Source organism: Hippocampus bargibanti, linkage group LG14 (genome assembly GCF_051943395.1).
Source record: "Hippocampus bargibanti isolate YZ-2025 linkage group LG14, ASM5194339v1, whole genome shotgun sequence".
NCBI classification, from domain to species: Eukaryota; Metazoa; Chordata; class Actinopteri; order Syngnathiformes; family Syngnathidae; genus Hippocampus; species Hippocampus bargibanti.
In genome coordinates, this window is record NC_142747.1 from 3649314 (window position 1) to 3668282 (window position 18969).

General features: G+C 41.8%; 1 protein-coding gene across 6 annotated transcripts in view; it reads left to right on the forward strand.

The window, feature by feature from the left end:
* The window catches only part of fat3a (FAT atypical cadherin 3a), a 173614-nt gene that overhangs the window by 94494 nt on the left and 60151 nt on the right, over positions 1 to 18969 (forward strand). For all 6 annotated transcript variants that reach the window (XR_016117097.1, XM_089013079.1, XM_089013080.1 and 3 more), the window contains 7 exons: positions 4650 to 4789; positions 10501 to 10776; positions 11355 to 11565; positions 11649 to 14374; positions 14478 to 15849; positions 17665 to 17861; positions 18024 to 18177. Coding sequence is in view for 5 of the 6 variants with exons in the window: in XM_089013079.1 (XP_088869205.1) it covers positions 4650 to 4789; positions 10501 to 10776; positions 11355 to 11565; positions 11649 to 14374; positions 14478 to 15849; positions 17665 to 17861; positions 18024 to 18177 (5076 nt within the window). In the remaining variant the exon portion in view is untranslated. The remainder of the gene's footprint in view (positions 1 to 4649; positions 4790 to 10500; positions 10777 to 11354; positions 11566 to 11648; positions 14375 to 14477; positions 15850 to 17664; positions 17862 to 18023; positions 18178 to 18969) is intronic.

An 18969-nucleotide genomic window follows, 5' to 3' on the forward strand; every position in this document is an offset into this window, starting at 1 on the left:
GTTATTGTCAAATATGCTAATATGCATGACATACAGCACAGATGAAATTACTGTCCTCTCGGACCCAGCGTGCAAGGCACTTATAATGTGGCTAAAAAAGAGAGACAATTGACAACAGACAATACAAGTAGATTGTGAATGTAAAGTGAGGTAGTGTAGTGTGTAAAGCGACGTAGTGTAGTAATGCAAAAAACAAAAACGGTTGAGTTTAGGTCGTGCAGAAAAAAGAAAACAAATAGAGTTCAGGATGGATGATAGTACAGCGTGTAGCGTTTACTCAGAGTTCAGTGAGTGTGGCAGTGGCAACGGGTAGGGGGGCAGGGCTGGGTGGGAGTTGAGTCTTCTGACTGTCCTTGGGCCTGCTTGGGTCGGAGACTCCGCAAATAGTGTTATTAAACTGTTCGAGTTTTTACCATGAATGTGTGGATTCATGATCAGAAGTCTCTCTTTCACATCGCAGAGAAGATTGAACAACACCTTTGTTAACTATACCCATTATGTCTTGAAAAGTCAGTCTTTAAAATGGCCTGCAAAATCAAGGCTTTTGGGTGCACCTTATACACCGGAAAATATGGTAATTTCACATTTTTTTAACATATTATACCAAGTACCATATTTTCCAGTGTGTAAGGTGCACCGGAGTATAAGCGGCACCTCCAATGAGTGGTGTATTTTCAAACAGTTTCCATATATGAGGCGCACTAGACCAGTCATGGGCAAACTACGGCCCGCGGGCCACATACGCCCGTGAGGCTTTTTAATCCGGCCCGCCGAACCTTCCCAAATTATAGTAAAAACAGCGTCTGAAACTCGTCTGAAACTCATGACAAAAAGTTAGCGGACAACAGGGCAGATAACTGAAAAGTTGCCTGCCCCATCTTTCACAACCTGAAACACAATGAGACAACTAATCACATTAAAAAACATTGTCACAAAGTATACCGTTTTTTTTAATCAAGAATGTACCGAGTACAAATACTACCTTGCTTAATTTACGGTAAATGTGCATGGCTAGATTTTGCTGCAGTAGTCGATCGTCATTGTGGTGCACAATGCAAAGTTTGGATTGTTTCCTACGAGCCACTCAGCCCGTTTCATGAGTCTCACGTACACTTTACAGTCACGGTTTAACGTAAATTTACGTTTTGTAGCGTCACATATGTTGTCAGCCTCTTTTGAATCTTTCTTCTGGGCTGAGGTTCTGTGCATCTATTTTGGAAAATTATATGCAATTGGACGACTTTATAACGCTTGCGAAAGTCCGGAAGAAAGAAGCAGGCTTCTGATTGGCTGCCGTGCCGAGTATGCAAATTTCACTGCAGGTTGCCGATGTTTGTGTGCTCGGCGACGGTACACGTGTTTTGTTTGCGCGTGAAGGCGAGGGCTTTCAGTGAGGAGTTTGTTGAGCGCGCGGTCAGGACAAACCATCTATGATTTGACGGAATTTAACACAAGTAGGTATTATTGAGCTTGAATATTTCGTTGTGGAATAATATGTTTTGAATGTTGAAAGTGATTCCATTTTTCAATAAATGTTGATTTCTTTAACTTTGCCCCTTCAATGAAAACGTATTAAAACAGACGCAATCTTGATGAATCACAGTGCATATGTTATTTTAATCTATTTCCATTTCCTCCTCCAAGTATCTGTGAAATAGTATGTAAACTCCATATTCCTTGAGACAAATTTATTAACTGATCAGGGATATTTTTCACATTTGAAAGACAGTTAATAAATTGGGTTCTTACTGTGCTATGAGGTTTGTACACACTACATTTAAAGGACAACCGGAACCATTTTTTTGTGTTTCCCAATGACATTATAAAAACGTTTTATAGCATCTATAATACCCAAATCAGGCAGGCTGATATTTTTAGTTAAATGAAAAACACCAATAAAAATGACTTCAAAATGAATCCTGAAATGGCCAGTTTCAGAAGGTCCCACCCCTTTGTTCGTGACATCACGCCATGACGTCTTGCCTTGCTCGAGAATCAAAACAATGGCTTCAGATTCGGAGAAGATGTTTTCTTGTTCTTGTTCTTCTGAAGAGGAAAGCATAAATGTTTGCAATTGATTCTAGGAGTCCTCCCATATCAATTCGAGCCGTCAAGGACAGAAATGTAGCACCCAGAAAAAGCAGAAGATTGCGCCCAAGCTTCGTTGGAAATGGGCTGATTTGTCAGCTGGGAATTTGTGTCAGCAAATATCAAATCGTTGTCTTGGTGCAACACACAACGATTCACCATGGCGTTATTTATGTGTTTTCCTTCTAATTTCGCCATCAACACGGATCAACACGAAGTTTTCAGACCAAACAAAGTACCCAAAATGCATTGTATGTCGCTTTCTCGGTCAGGGGCGGTCCAAACGTGACGTCACATGGGGATCGTCATCAACTCGAAAACAAGACTTCATGAATATTCAGCGCAAGTCTTAAACCGTAAACTATAGCTATATGCTGTGGAATCTTTGTAAAATACGCTCAGTCGAAGTCATTTGAAGTGATTTTATAAATTATGGACATAACTTGTTCGGAGTATTTCCGGCCCAAACACTCCCTCCAAATGCTCCTGGCCCGGCCCCTCTGTCAAATTTTAGAACCCAATGCGGCCCGCGAGTCAAAAAGTTTGCCCACCCCTGCACTAGACTGTAAGAAAAAAAGGTTTTCCAAATGTAACACATAAATATATAAAGGTTTTCCAAATATAAGGATGCTGACGGATCAACTTCACATATAAGGTGCAGGGTCATCTTTTGAAGAAAATCTTTTGGGTACGCTTTTGGGTGTGCGTCATACACCGGGAAATACGGTAGATCTTGTTCGCCTTGGATTAGCATTTTTGAAAAACTAAAAACAAAAAATATTGAGGCATCTCTTCTATAAAGTAATGAAATGTTGAAACTTCGGAATCAGAAACATCTTTATTGGCAAAATTTAGAACACGCTGCACTAGAACCGTCATCAAAAAATGACCAAGGGCAGGGGTGACAAAGTCATTTTGGATGTTTGATTCCATGATTTGCACACAAGAAAATGCTTCCATCATAATGTGGCTCGCAACATTTGACTCTGCAATGGAAATGGAAACGGCACCGCCAAAAACCAACCAAAAAAATCCATTGAATGAAATGGCCGCATATATTGCCACAGTGTAATGCAATCATCAAAAGCTTCCCTTTATTGACAATCTTCACATTCAAATTGTTGCATATTGTTGCAAATACCCCAAAAAGATAAGTACTCTTCATATAAGATTCTCCACCCCCATAATTCTTGTTGAATGAAACTGAAGATTCCACAGTGACATGAGGCGCCACCATGTTTCGTCGACAGACAGCCATGGTGAACCCTGCAGGCGCTGGAAAATAATTTGGAAGGCTGCGTTTCTTTGTATATAATTTGCTGTTGGCAGATGATAGGTTCTCTCTGGCCTCTGTTGAGTTCTGGCCAAACCTCAGTCTTCTCTAAAAGAGGATGCTTGCTTTGGGCTGCAGACAACAGTCATTTCAATCTTCTTGTGATTGCAGTATGTTTTCATGTTTTTTTTCTGTCCCAATTGTTGTTTTTCCCCATTATCGACTGCTGAGCAAACCGTGCATTCCCGTGCACCAAACGTGAAAAAAAAAATCACAGCCAATAGTTCCTCGTCTTTCAAATCTTTGAATTGGAATTGATTAGCCTTTATTCGTCTCACAGTGGAGAAAAGACATTTTTCAGCAGTAAAGTGATGAAAGAAAGAGGAAAGAAAAGGAAAGGAAGAAGTAGAAAAACAACATACAGGAGAAGCTGTCAACAGCCACTCTGGCGGCAGCCATCTTGAAGTGAAAACAACAAAAAACTAAATAACAAATACAAATAAGCACTTTCTGTACCGTCTTTGTCATATGAAGCAGTTCTAGATGAAAGAGAGGATCAAAGCGTCCTTTTCACCAGTGGATCATGGTGAAATGGATTGGATTGGACGTACCTTTATTCGTCTCATGGTGGAGAAATTGACATATCACAGCAGCAAAGTGATAAAAGGAAGAGGAAAGGAAAAGAAGAAGTAGAAAACCAACATACATGAGCTTCTGTAAAGGCAGCCACTCTGGCGGCGGCCATTTTGAAGTCAAAACAACAACCAAAAACTAAATAACAAATACAAATAAGCCCTTTCTGTACCCTATTTGTCGTATGAAGCAGTTCTCGATGCAAAAGGACAGGATCAATGCGTCCTTTTCACCAGTGCATCATGGTGAAATGAAATTAAATAAAACAATTCTCCATTGTGAGACGAATAAAATCAAATCAAATCTAGTCTAATTTAAATGTGCACGTCTGCTACAAGCTAAATTTTGAAAGCAAACACGAAGCTATAGAGATTGTTTCACATCTCCCGTCCCACTTAAATCCGCTTCAATTCCAAGCCGCTGCAGGTCCACATATGCATAAGTGCAACTTTCTTCTCATCGGGGGCTCCTCAATCCATGCATCCATCCATCTGCAGACTGTTTGTTCTTGTTGTTTGGCGCCATGGTCTGTTTTCAGCACCGATTTCCAAAAGTTTTCACATTAATAATTCGAACAAGCGTATGCAGTTCTAAAAACACGGACCGCCGTTTTCAAAGTTGAAGTTGTTGATAACAACTTCGTTGTGTGGAGCAGATGGAAACACGCAAGGCGTATTTGACGTGGAGAAGGCGATGGGCACCATCATCATCGCCAGCCCTCTGGATGCTGAGCTACATTCTTTCTATAACCTGACGGTGCAGGCTACGGATGGCATCAATGTTGCATATACTCAGGTAAGACACGTCCACATCACATCCTGGAACTGTCTTTTGGTATACTTCAGATTGACCGAAGAGTTGTAACTTTGGTAGCTGTATGAAATGTAGACGTACATAGTTCAAAACACGTGTCAAACACACGGCCCGCGGGCTATATATACTCGACCCGGCGCAATCAATATATTATGTGGCCCGCTAAAGCTAATCGTGTAAACTTGCATAATTCTTGCTAGAATTTGTTCCAAAATTTCAAATTATCACCTGTCACATTAAAATTTCATATTCGGCAGAGCACCAATCCGTATTTGTGTTTGGTTTCAACCTTTAGCTTGTAGCAGACGTGCACATTTCACCATGATGTCTCTGTTCAATTAGTGAAAAGGAAGCTGTGATCCTCTCTTCTTTCATCTAGAACTGCTTCATGAAAATGCTTAAGATTGAATGACTATCAGTGTCCTTTGTGTTGCATCACATTATTTGTTTTTGACTTCAAGATGGGCGCCGCATGAGTGGCTGCCTTTACAGCACCTCCTCATTTTTTTTGCTGCTGTGAAATGTAAATTTCACAATTGTGAGACGATTAAAGGCTCATCTAATGTAATCTAATCTGACAACCCTTAAAGGACAACCAACACATTTTTTTTGTTTCCTAACTGACATCAGGAAAACGTTTTATAGCATCCAAAATGCCCAAAACATGCAGGCTGATATTTTTAGCCAAATGCAAAACACCAATAAAAATGACTTAAAGTGTCTCAAAACTACTTGAAAATGACTTCGGAGATGCCGAGATTCAGAAAGTCCCGCCCCCTTGTTCGTGATGTCACGCCAGGACGTCTTGCCTCGCTCTAGAATCAAAACAATGGCTTCAGATTCGGAGAAGATGCTTTCTTGTTACTCATCCAGTTATGAATATGATTCAAATAGTTCTGAAGAGGAAAGCATAAATGTTTGCAATCGATTAAAGAAGTCCTCCCGTATCAATTCGAGCCGCCAGGACTCCAATGTGGCTCCCAGAAAATGCACAAGATGTCGCCCAAGCTCCGATGGAAATGGGCTGATGTGTCTGCTGGGAATTTTTGTCAACTAGTATCAAAGAGTAGTCTTGGTGCAACACACAACTAATTCACCATCGCGTTATTTATGTTTTCCTTCTAATTTCACCATCAACACAGATCAACACAAAGTTTTCAGACCAAACAAAGTACCCAAAATGCATTCTGTGTCGCTTTCTCGATCAGGGGCGTTCCAGACGTGACGTGACGTCAGGCATCATCATTAACTCGAAAACAAGACTTCCTGAATATTCAGTGCGAGTCTTCAAACGTAAACTCTAGCTATATGCTGTGGAATCTTTGTAAAATATGCTCAGTAGAAGTCATTTGAAGTGATTTTACAAATTATGGACACAACTTGTCCATAGGCGTCGGTTGTCCTTTAATGCGGTAACTTGAACAATTATTGACCATATACTATAGCAACATGCTGCTAGCTAGAGGCTGGGCTGTTCATCGCAGCAAAGTTATATATACTCGACACGACGCAATGTATTATGTGGCCCGCTAAAGCTAATCGTGTAAACTTGCATAATTATTGCTAGAATCTGTTCCAAAATTTCAAATTATCACCTGTAACATTAAAATTTCACATTCGGCATTGCGCCAATCCGTATGTGGAATGGCCGCGGCTCAGAATTGAAGCGGATTTACGTGAGCCAGAAGATGTGAGACAATCTCTTCTTGTCAATGAATGCGACGTGTTTGGTTTCAACCTTTAGCTTGTAGCAGACGTGCACATTTCACCATGTCTCTGATCAATTAGTGGAGAGGAGGCTTTGATCCTCTCGTCTTTCATCTAGAATTGCTTCATGAAAATGCTTACCATTGAATGACTGTCAGTGTCCTTTGTATAAGGCGGTGTATAAGGCGAAGCCAAAAGCCTTGATTTGGTTTCATCGATGACCCTGCGCCATATACGCCTGCCAGTGCGTCTTAAATGTCATATTGAGCCACAACAGGTCTCGCAACGACTGTCATCAACCACTGTCAGCAACCACTGCTTAGAAAATGTACTAGTTTGGAAGGGCGTGCCTCTTTTGCTGATACGCTCTTTTTTCCACACAAGTACACACCTGAAAGATGGAATCAAGTCCCTCGTATAGACATTTAGCATAGCAACATGCCGCTAGCTCAAGCCTGGGCTGTTCATCGCAGCAAAGTTCAAATTTAGACAAATAGACCGGAGAGCCGCCTTCCTGGAAGCTCTCCAGTCGCTTTCCTTCCATTTCTTGTTCTGTTGTCTTTACAAAATCTCTGGATCCCGTTTCTAAATGTGCGTAAAGTACATGTTGATGCTATTCTTGCCCTCCGAGTCATACCGCGGCTCCTGCTGCAATTTCAGTCCGGTTAGTTTATTTTGGATGAGCAGTCATTGGGCATAGAAACTGAGATAAGAGTTTTTTTTTTTTTTTTTTTTTGGGGGGGGGGGGGGGGGGGGGGGCTGCAGGGGGGGTTTTGGGAATATGGGAAGAAAACAGAACACCCAGATTATGCAAACTCCCGCAAAAGGGAAACAGGAGATGGGATTGAACTGTGAGCTTGATGCGCTAACCACTGGACCACCCGGACACTGGTTTTCTTTTCAAATTAAAATAAAAATGCAGCCATTTTGTCTCAGAATCCTTCTGGTCTAAAGGATCGTTTTGAATTTATCTCCCCAAACAGCTGTCACTGTTTTGTCTGACTTATGTTGTGCCATTTGACTCAACATTAGTGACTCACAGGTTGATACTAGTCAGAAGAGTTCAACAGTTCATTGACCCTTTTCAGACATACTTACTGCTCAAGCTTTTTTTCAATATCATTCTAAGACAAAGATCCAAATTAAATTGTTATGCAAAGTTAAGTTGTTTTTTGTTATTTTATTTTTAGATACATGTTGATACATTTTTAAAAATATATATAGGTGCCGAATAACTGGCATCCAGTTAATGGTACAGGCATTTACCTACTTATGAACATTCGAGTTACGAACGGTACATACGAACATTTTTTTGTAGGAACGTATGTTGTCTACTCTCCAGTTGTACATGTACATATCTTTATAGAGCATACATTTTATGAAATATTTATTTTTCAGTACAAACCAATACAGGTTACTTATACAAGTATTAAACATAAAACTCCCCTACTTACTAACATTGAGTTATGAACAATGGCATATACAAACATTTTTTTGCAGTAACCCATGTAGTCTTCTCTCTAATTGTACATGTACCTATCTTTATCGAGCATATATTTTATCCAATGTTAATTTTTCAATACAAACCAATACAGGTTACTTATATAAGCCTTAAAGGACAACCGATACTGTTTTATTGTTTCCTTACTGACATCAGAAAAACTTTTTATAGCATCTAAAATGCCCAAAACACGCAGGCTGATATTTTTAGTCAAATGCAAAACACCAATAAAAATGACTTAAAGTGTGCTAAAACTGCAAAAAAAAAAGAGCTGCGAATTGGGCATTTTCAGAAAGTCCCACCCCAGTTCGTGACGTCACGCCAAGATGTCTTGCCTTGCTCGAGAATAAAAACAATGGCTTCAGATTCGGAGAAGATGCTTTCTTGTTACTCATCCAGTTATGAATATGATTCAAATAGTTCTGAAGAGGAAAGCATAAATGTTTGCAATTGATTAAAGAAGTTCTTCTGGGTCATTTTGAGGCATCAGGACTGATGTGTAGCATCCCAGAAAATGCACCAGATGGCGCCCAAGCTTTGTTGGAAATGGGCTGATTTGTCTGCTGGGAATTTGTGTCAGCGAATATCAAATTGTTGTCTTGGTGCAACACACAACGATTCACCATCGCGTTATTTGTGTGTTTTCCGACAAAACAAAGTACCGCAAAATGCATTGTGCGTGGCTTTGTCGGTCAGGGGCGTTCCCTCCGTGACGTGACGTCAGTAATCGGCACTAACTCAAAAACAAGACTTCCTGAATATTCAGCGCAAGTCTTAAAAGGAAAAATCTAGCTATATGCGGTGGAATCTTTGTAAAATATGCTCAGTAGAAGTCATTTGAAGTGATTTTACAAATTATGGCCACAACTTGTCCGTAGGCGTCGGTTGTCCTTTAAACATACTTATATAAACCTTAAACATACTTATACAGTGGGACCTTGGTTTACGAACCCCTTTGTTTACGAACTTTTCGGTTTACGAACGTTACATTTATTAAAAATTTTACCTTGGCATACAAACTATTTTTCGGGATACACACGGGGCTACCACAATGAGTGATGTGTCATTCGTGAACGAGCCCGTTCTCCAAAGAAGGAAATGGCAGCGGACTTTTTTTGTCCTCTATTCCCCGCCCCAGTCGTTGGTTAAAGCCACGTGATTGGTCAAGAACGCAGCAGTGGGGGATGGGGTTACAGACAGAGAGAGAATGAGGCCGTTCTCCAAAAAACAAAATGGCATCTTCGGTTAATGCCACGTGATTGGTCAAGAACCCAGCAGTGTGGGGGGCGGGGTTAAACATTCAAGAGACAGGCAGAGAGTGAGAGAGAGAAAACACACACACACACAAAGGGGAGAGGACAGAACTTAAAACAAAAAATACAAAAGTGAAAAAAACAAGTAAAATGGTGAGAAAATAGATCGAAAACTGAAATTTGGACCCATTTCAACTTTGATAGTTCAAAAGCAGAGTGTAGACTGGAAGGTTAAATATCCTATCAATCAGGCTCCACAAATAACCCGCACAAGTCATCTGTACACTTGATGCAAAAGGCTATCAACCCAGCTAAACAGATCACTATTGACGAACTAGATACAATTATCACAGAGAAAGCACCTATAAGGGATCATTCATCAAGATGGTGAAAGAAGCCCATGTTCCACATCAAGTGTTTAATGCTGAGGAAACCGGACACTCAATTCCATCAAGCCATTAATGACCATCATAAAGGTAAATAAAATGACTTTATTGTATAATACAGTTTATTTATTTAATCATAATACTACAGACCATTTATTATACCTAAAATAAGGCATATTTTGTGTAGTTTTAAGGCTTAGAAAATTAGAAAGTAGAAAATTATGTTTTATGGGGTCCTGGGGACGGATTATTCTCATTTTAATGGTTTCCTATGGGAAATTAATTTTTGGGATACACACTTTTCACCTTACACACTCTGTCTGGGAACCAATTAAGTCCGGAAGCCAAGGTCTCACTGTACTAGTAATATTAAGTGTAAAATTTAAAGTGTCTTAGTGTGATGAAATGCACTTTCAAATTAAATTGATTAATCCCAATGTATAAGCCTTCAACATACATTCCATACAAAATATAGTAGTGAAGCAATTTAGGAACAAATACAACTTACAAACGACCGTTCGAAACGTATTTCGTTCGGAAGTTGGGGAGCGTCTGTACACTCTGCATTTTCAAATTAGGGGCAATTACAACTTCTAATTTTCTGACACAGTGCCATTTCCAATCCAACTCTAATGAATTCCAGTCAAGAGAAACCATTTTTTTTCAAATTCACTTCATAAAATGAGGAACAAACATTTTGATTGGCACAAAGCGTACACCAGAATGTCACTTTCCACATAGTAACTTCAAAGTATTCATTGCACGTACTTTCAAGAGATGTATGAGTAAAACCACTCAATGTTTATGTCTCTCTCCTTTTCTCTGACTTTTCTCTCCATGGTCAAGGTTTACATCACCATCAATGACACCAATGACAACGCTCCCATCTTCTCGCAGCCATTCTACGATGTCACTATTTCCGAGGACACATCTCCTGAGACTGAAGTGGTTCAAGTCTTAGCACTGGACAGAGACAAGCATCATCGGCTAAGTTACACCTTGCAGAGTGCAATCGACCCAAACAGCATGCGTCTGTTCCGTATCCACCCTACCCTGGGCGTGATCTACACAACCCAGAGTCTGGACCACGAGGCTTGTGCACGGCACATACTTACCGTTATGGTAAGACACTTTTGGCTTGGTCTAGTGGTCTTGTTTTGGTCGTGTCTACCTGGTAAATGTATTATTGTCTCTAAAATCAACAATAGAATATATGTTGCTTTGATGTTAAAAATAACTTGGAAATGTCTTTCTCATCTAAATTTATTCTTACCATGGAGGCCTATCTAGATATTGAAACCACTCCTGCAAGATGTACCGTATTTTCCGCATAATAAGGCACAACCAAAAGCCTTGATTTTCTTCCGAAAATGACACTGCCTTATAATCCGGTGAGCCTCATATGTGAAGTCATATTGAGCCGTAACAGTTGTCTGAATGCTGCTTTGTAATCAACTAATAACCTAGACAAAATGAGAATAAAAATAATATTATTAAGGCTCACAATGGGGAAATTTGCAATGTCCAGCAGCATAATTGAAGGGGGTGGGGGTAGAAAAGACAAAGTATTGCATGCACAAAAATAAATGTCTCAGAAAAAGAACTGTATACAGTGCAGAATACAGTTTAAAATATAAAATGTAGAGGAGGCATTATAGTGCATAAAATATGGTACTATTGAACAAGGTGTCCTCCCACAGGTTAAAGACCAGGAATTCCCATACCGGAAGAACCTGGCTCGTGTGCTGGTGGAGGTGGAAGATATTAATGATCACGTGCCGATATTTACTAGCGCACTGTATGAGGGTTCAGTCTATGAGTCAGCAGCCGTGGGATCAGCTGTTGTCCAGGTGACCGCCTTGGACAAAGACAAGGGAAAGAATGGGGAGCTTCATTACTCCATTGAGTCAGGTTGATTCACCTAAATCTTTTTTTGTAAATATCTATAAAAATGACTAATTTTCTATTAACCCTTTTTCATTCTTTCCTCACAGGGAACATTGGAAATTCATTTCAAATAGAACCATCTTTGGGAATCATCACAGTTGCATATGACCTGGACTTGTCCAATATAGGTCACTACATACTCACCATCAGAGTCACAGACAACGGCTCGCCCTCTCTGTCCACAACCACGATCGTTCGTATTTCTGTCACACTCTCGAATAATGCGGGTCCAAAGTTCCCTCAACCTGAGTACCAAGCTGACGTCACAGAAAATGCAGTGATCGGGACTTCTGTCACCACAGTCAGTGCAGTCAGTCAGTCCACTCTCACTTATGACATCAAACAAGGCAACTCTGATCGAATCTTTCAGATAAACCAATACAGCGGAGTGATTACAACGAAAAAGTCTCTGGACTATGAGACAAGAGCTTCTTTTACTCTCACGGTACAGGCTACCAACATGGCTGGCTTGGCCTCCAATGCAACTCTTTTGATACATATTTTGGATGAAAATGATAACCCACCGGTGTTCAAGCAACTTCACTATCACGGCAGCATCAGTGAGGCCGCAGCAGTCAACAGCCTAGTTTTAAATGAAGATGATTCCCCTCTCGTTATCAGGGCCACTGATGCTGATCATAACCAAAATGCTTTGCTCATCTATCAAATCGTGGAGGATGCAGCAAAAATGATTTTCACAGTGGACTCGGGTACCGGCTCCATCAGAACCATTGCCAATCTTGACCATGAGACATCTTCTATCTTCCACTTCCACGTTCAAGTCAGGGATAACGGTAGACCGCAGTTGACGGCAGAAAGCCCAACGGAGGTCACGGTGCAAGTCGTCGACACAAATGACTCACCCCCTCGTTTCACCCGGAGCAACTATGAAACGGTTGTGCTTCTCCCCACATATGTGGGAGTGCAGGCACTACAGGTTTCAGCCATCGACCCAGACAAACAAACTTCAGGACTCACCTTCTCTTTCACAGATGGTGCACAGGAACATTTTTCGATCAAACCTTCCAATGGCATAATAGTTGTTAAAAACAGTAGTTTTTCCAGAGAACGTTTCCGCTTCAGTGTGAAAGTTTCAGACGGGAAATTTTCCACCATAGCTATGGTCACCATTCTTTTGCGAGAGGCTCTGGACTCCGGGCTACGATTCACGAATAATCTCTACACTTCCTCGATTCAAGAGAATGTATCAAACATCACCAAAGTGGCTGTCGTCAATGCTATAGGAAACCGTCTCAATGAACCACTCAAGTACTCATTGTTGAACCCTGGTAAACGCTTCAACATCCGTCCAACTTCAGGAGTCATTCAAACCACAGGTTTACCTTTTGACCGAGAAGAACAAGAATTCTATGAACTGGTTGTTGAGGCAAGAAGGGAACATGACCGTATGCATGTCGCCAGAGTTATGGTCAAGGTCCAGGTGGAAGACATTAACGACAATGTCCCCGTTTTTGTCGGACTTCCTTATTATGCAGCTGTTCAAGTAGAAGCTGAGCCAGGATCGAACATTTTCAAAGTCATGGCAGTCGATGGAGACAAAGGAATTAATGGCGTTGTATCTTATTACCTCAAAGATGACCACGGTCATTTCGAAATCACTCGACAAACGGGCAATATTAAGCTCAAGAGAGCCTTTGAGTCCGACCTGTCTAATATGGAATACCTGGTGGTTATATACGCCAGAGATGGCGGTTATCCACCACTATCCTCGACAACTGAATTTGCCATTACAGTTGTCAACAAAGCCATGCCTGTTTTTGACAAATCTTTTTATTCGGTGTCTGTCAATGAGGATGTGGCAGTGCACACACCTGTTCTCGGTATTAATGCAACGAGTCCTGAAGGTCAGAGTATCTTTTATACCATTGTTGATGGAGATCCATCACTTCAGTTTGACATTGGTTTTGACACCGGAGTCATAAGTGTCATCCATCCCTTGGACTATGAAATAGCATCCTATTATCACCTGACCGTCAGAGCGACAGATTATTTGACTGGAGCCTGTTCTGAGGTTGACGTTAACGTGGCCATTCAGGACGTTAATGACAATGTCCCTATCTTCCAGAAAATGTCTTACTCTGTAGTTTTATCGGAAACGGCTGTGATTGGGACGCCGGCTCTTCGGGTAATAGCGACCGACAAGGACTCTGAAAAGAATAATATTGTTCTTTACCAGATTTTATCAGATTCACACAACAACACCGACTACTTTCACATCGACAGCAGCAGTGGACTAATTCTGACCGCCCGTATGCTGGACCATGAACAAGTCCAAAAGTATGACTTTGTCATTAGAGCGACTGATAATGGCTTTCCACCTTTAAGTAGTGACATTTCGGTCACGGTTGTGGTGAACGACACAAATGACAATCCTCCAGTTTTTAACCAGCTTCTTTATGAAGCCTATGTGAACGAACTGGTACCAAAGGGTCAATTTGTCACCTGTGTCCAAGCCTCGGATGCAGACAATTCTGATGTTGACAAATTGGAGTACAATATTTTGTCTGGAAATGAAAAGATGAACTTTGTGATAGCAAAAAAGAGCGGAATTATCACTTTGGCCAGCCATACTAAAGAAAGGATGGAACCTATTTACAGCCTTAATGTTTCGGTGTCAGATGGGGTCTTCACCACCACTGCACAAGTTCATGTTCAAGTGTTAGGAGCCAACTTGCATAGCCCGCTGTTTGGACAGAATGTATATGAAGCAGAGCTGAGAGAAAATGCTGTAGCTGGGACCAAAGTTATAAAGGTAAAAATACATGCAGTTATTACATTTTATTTAATTGTCTTTGGGGGGGGGGGTGGGGCTTTACATGTTTATAATATATATTTTTTCTTTTTTTAAATTGAAGGTAAAGGCAACAGATGCAGACCCTGGAATGTATGGTCGCGTAGATTATTCCTTTGTCAATGATGTTGCCAAGAACCAGTTTAGCATTGATGCAAATGGCCAAATCACCACCATGGAAAAGCTTGATCGTGAGGACCCTGCCAATAAGGACATAGTATTGATCGTGCAGGCCCAAGACTCAGGTGGACATGTTTCTTACTGCACAGTACAAGTCACACTTTTGGATGACAATGATAATGCACCTCATTTTGGTGCCACCGAATACAGAATTTCTGTCACATCGGATGTTGCCAGTGGATTTTTGGTGACCCAGATTCAGGCCCGCGATCCTGATGACGGTACCAATGCCAGGGTGGAATATTCACTCTACAGTGAGGCACATGTCCCTGTCGCCGACATTTTGGAGATTGATCCTGAAAATGGATGGGTGGTAACAAAAGGAAGCTTCAGCCATTTGAGAAACTCTGTGTTATCTTTTTTCGTAAAAGCGGTAGATGGTGGAAATACAGCGCGCCACGCTCTGGTGTCAGCCTACATTCACGTTCTCTCTCCCGATTCCATCATTCCCTCATTTAGCCAACATCCGTACTTATTTAGCATACCAGAGGACATGCTTATAGGGCATGCCATTGGTATGGTTCGCCTTAACAATCCTCATGGATACGACAACCAGGCCGTGGCATTTTCCCTGGTTAACGGAGAGAACAGAGAAAACAACAAAGATGAGGTGTTTGTGATTGAAAAAGACACTGGCATTCTAAAAATCGATAAGCTCTTAGACCACGAGTCTATCAAAGAATACCACTTCAAAGTGATTGCCACAGTGCAACAGGCTAAGTTGGATTCCGTCACTTCTGTTGATGTTCATGTGAAACTACTGGACCTAAATGACAATCGACCATTTTTTGAGGCCGCCTCCTACGAAGCCACCGTTTTGGAAGGAATGCCGGTCGGAACTAGAGTGATCCAAGTCCGAGCGCACGACCAAGACTCGGCTGCCAATGGACAAGTAACATACAGTCTTGGGGCTTTCACTATTTCAGAGGTTGATTCTGGTACATTAAGTGGAATGTTCAGTATTGACTCGAACTCGGGCTGGATTTCCACTCGTAAGAACCTGAACCATGAGTCCAATCCAACCTACGCATTCACAGTGATTGCTTCCGATCTCGGGGAAGCATTATCTCTTTCCAGCACGACCACCGTTACAGTGGCGGTATCGGATATCAATGACAACCCACCCATTTTCTTGGAGCAACGGTATGTCGGTACAGTGAACGAAAGTGACCCACCAGGAGAAGTGGTTGCTGTGCTGAACACTAAAGACGATGACAGTTCTGCCATTAACCGACAAGTCAGCTATCACATTACTGGTAAGAGCATTTATTTCAAATAGTTGCATTTAAGATAAAGTATGTTAGCATGATGTTAATAGCTGTGTTCTGGGGTCCAGAATAAGAGTTTGGGTAAAGCGGAGTTGGCTTTGTGAGCCCTGATCTTGCCTTTTTTAGATGCCTCCCTCCGTTAAGACACCTCACCCAAATAATCGGGTTATCGCAAAGCTTTGCAGAAGCTAGATAACGATCTGGAAAAGTTGTTCTCGGCGACTGGACTTGGGCAAACCTCTCATGGCATACAGAGTAGCATTTGGATTGGATTCGATTGGATTTGCCTTTATTAGTCTCGCAGGGGAGAAATTTACATTTCACAGCAGCAAAGTTATGAAAGAAATGAAAGTAGAAAAGCAAAACACAGGAGCTGCTGGAAAGGCAGCCACTCTCGTGGCGCCGTCTTGAAGTCAAAAGAACAAAAAAAACCTAAATAACAAATAACATGACAACACAAAGACACAGAGAGACATTCATTCTTAAGCACTTTCCGTACCCTCTTTGTTACATAAAGCAGTTCCAGATGAAAGAGGAGAGGATCAAAGCGTCTCTTCACCAGTGGATCAGGGACATCATGGTGGAATGTGCACGTCGACTACAAGCTAAATGTTGAAAGCAAACACGCAGCTGTAGCATCCATTGACGAAAAGAGATTGTCTCACATCACCTGTCCCACATAAATCAGCTTCAATTCCATCCCGCGACAGTTACATATACGCATCGGCGCCCTGCGCTGACGCTCCTTCCTTCTTATCACGGGCTCCTCAAGCCATTTATCCAGCCAGCCGCAGACTGTCCAACAGAACACTGAACAAAGCGGGGCTGTGAAGATGCTGCCCATTACAGGCGCCAAAAACCACAATGGTCCCTTTGGTGACCAGCGATGACAGTCGAATGGCACCGACATTCCTCCCATTCAAAAACAGTACTGGCATATTCATGCTGCCGAAAAGGCGCAACCGCTCAGCACAGTCTCCTCCTTGATGAATGTCGTGGCCAAAAATGAAAAACAATCCGGATCCGTTCCACACGACGCACAACAACACAAAGTGACAAAAGAAAACACAAAAACAAGACAAAAACAACAACAAAAAGCAAGGCTCATCAGAGCACTTGCTGACGGCTGCCTACTCGGGTGCCATCTTGGAGTCCTCCAAGATTCCAATTTGCTGCAAAATTATTAAATGATTGATGCAATCAGTCGAGAACAGTGGTTCTTAAACTGGGTTTGATCGAACCATAGTGGTTCGATGAGTCAGTCTCAGGGGTTCGGTCGATCCTTCACCGAAGAGGTCCACCCCAGAATCAGAATCAGAAAACCTATATTCGTCCCACAATGGGGAAATTTGCAGTCTACAACAGCAATTGAAAGGGGGTGGGGTGGGGGGGGGGGTGAAAGGATAGAAAACAAGATATTCTAAGAATAACAAAATAAGAATGTCAACTGTATACTGTGTACCCCTTGGTCTAATCTGCAGTTAGTGGGTACAGTCATTGAAAAAAGGGTTTGGTGAAAGAGCATATGAAACTGGTGGGGTTCGGTACCTCCAACAAGATTAAGCACCACTGGACTCTAAAACTCTAAAACTCTAGAAACTCAGCTAGAATGAAAAATGAAATGATTGAAAGAAATGAATAAGTCACTACGGTCTGCATTTTCTACGTGTTTGAGATCTGGATAAAAAAACACATTCCAAATATATGCTTGTAACGTCTGATTAATTGTCATGATCCAAGAAGAAATTGTGTGAATGACTCAGACCCAAAATTGATTCCAATGCGTTTGTCTATGTTTTCCAGGTGGGAACTATCGTGGTGTGTTTGCGCTGGGTCTCGTTCAGGGTGAATGGAAAATGTACGTGAAAGGTGTGCTGGACAGGGAGGAACGCAACCTCTACATAATTAATGTCACTGCAAGCGACGGACTGTTTGTTTCCCAAGCAACCGTGGAGGTCACAGTGCTGGACGCCAATGATAATAAACCCGTCTGTGAGCAGGTGACCATTCAGCTCGCTGCTGGCCGCCGTCTTTGGTATTTTGATGTTTCACTGCACGATCAATTATTTCAGAGTGAATGTTGCAAGGTGGTGTCAGAGCTTCGTGAATTATTGAATCCGAGGGATGTGTGTCTGAGTGTGTTTGGGGATGTATCTCCACAGGCTCTCTATACCGCATCGGTCACAGAGAATATCCCTGTCAATAGTGTGCTGGTACGAGTCGCTGCGATGGATAAAGATGTGGGCATCAGTGCTTTGATCCAATACTCCTTGCATGATCATGGATCCAATGACTTCAGTATCGACCCCAACACTGGTAGGAATGCAACTAAGCTATCAGCGTCGTGCACGTCTCATTTAAGGAGTGTTCCAAATCTGCATGGTGACCCATTTTTTCACAGACATTAACAAAGTGGTTCCTCTCAATCCTATAAAATCATCATGTGACATGGTAGAAGAAGAAATGATGGGCTGAAGTCCAGCCAGGAGGTCGAAGCATGTCAAATACATGCACAAGTGACTGCAGGGAGATCTTCGTGGCTTACTCGCTTAGTCATCATTTAATTTAATTTTTATTCTTATTTTAGAATTTTGAACTCAACAGTTAATTCATCCATTATCTCCAGCGGACATGGGGTCTGGTCAACAAAACCTTGATCGCGGAGACACCCAGATTTCCCTCCTTCTAAGTATTTATTTTACCCCGGAAAATACGTTAGGTTTCATCCACCCTTTTTTGACAAAAGCTCGAAAACTAAATAAATGGAATTTAAAATATGAACTCATTCACTGCCATTGACAAATTTATTCGGGAATTGAAAATATGACGTAGAGTCCCATTCCTGAATTAGTTTGGGTTTTGTTTTTTTCTTGCTTGGGTGGCGATAAAGTGCAGGCCAGACTTCTGGCAATGTTTTTCCCTTCCACAAACGGTCAGCAGGGCGGCCCGGTAGTTGAGTGGTTAGCACACCGGCTGCACAGTGCAGAGGTCCCCGGTTCGCGTCCCGGTCCGGCCTCCCTGTGTGGAGCTTGCATGTTCTCCCCGGACCCGCGTGGGTTTTCTCCGGGTCCTCCGGTTTCCTCCACCACTCCAAAAAATGCATGGCAG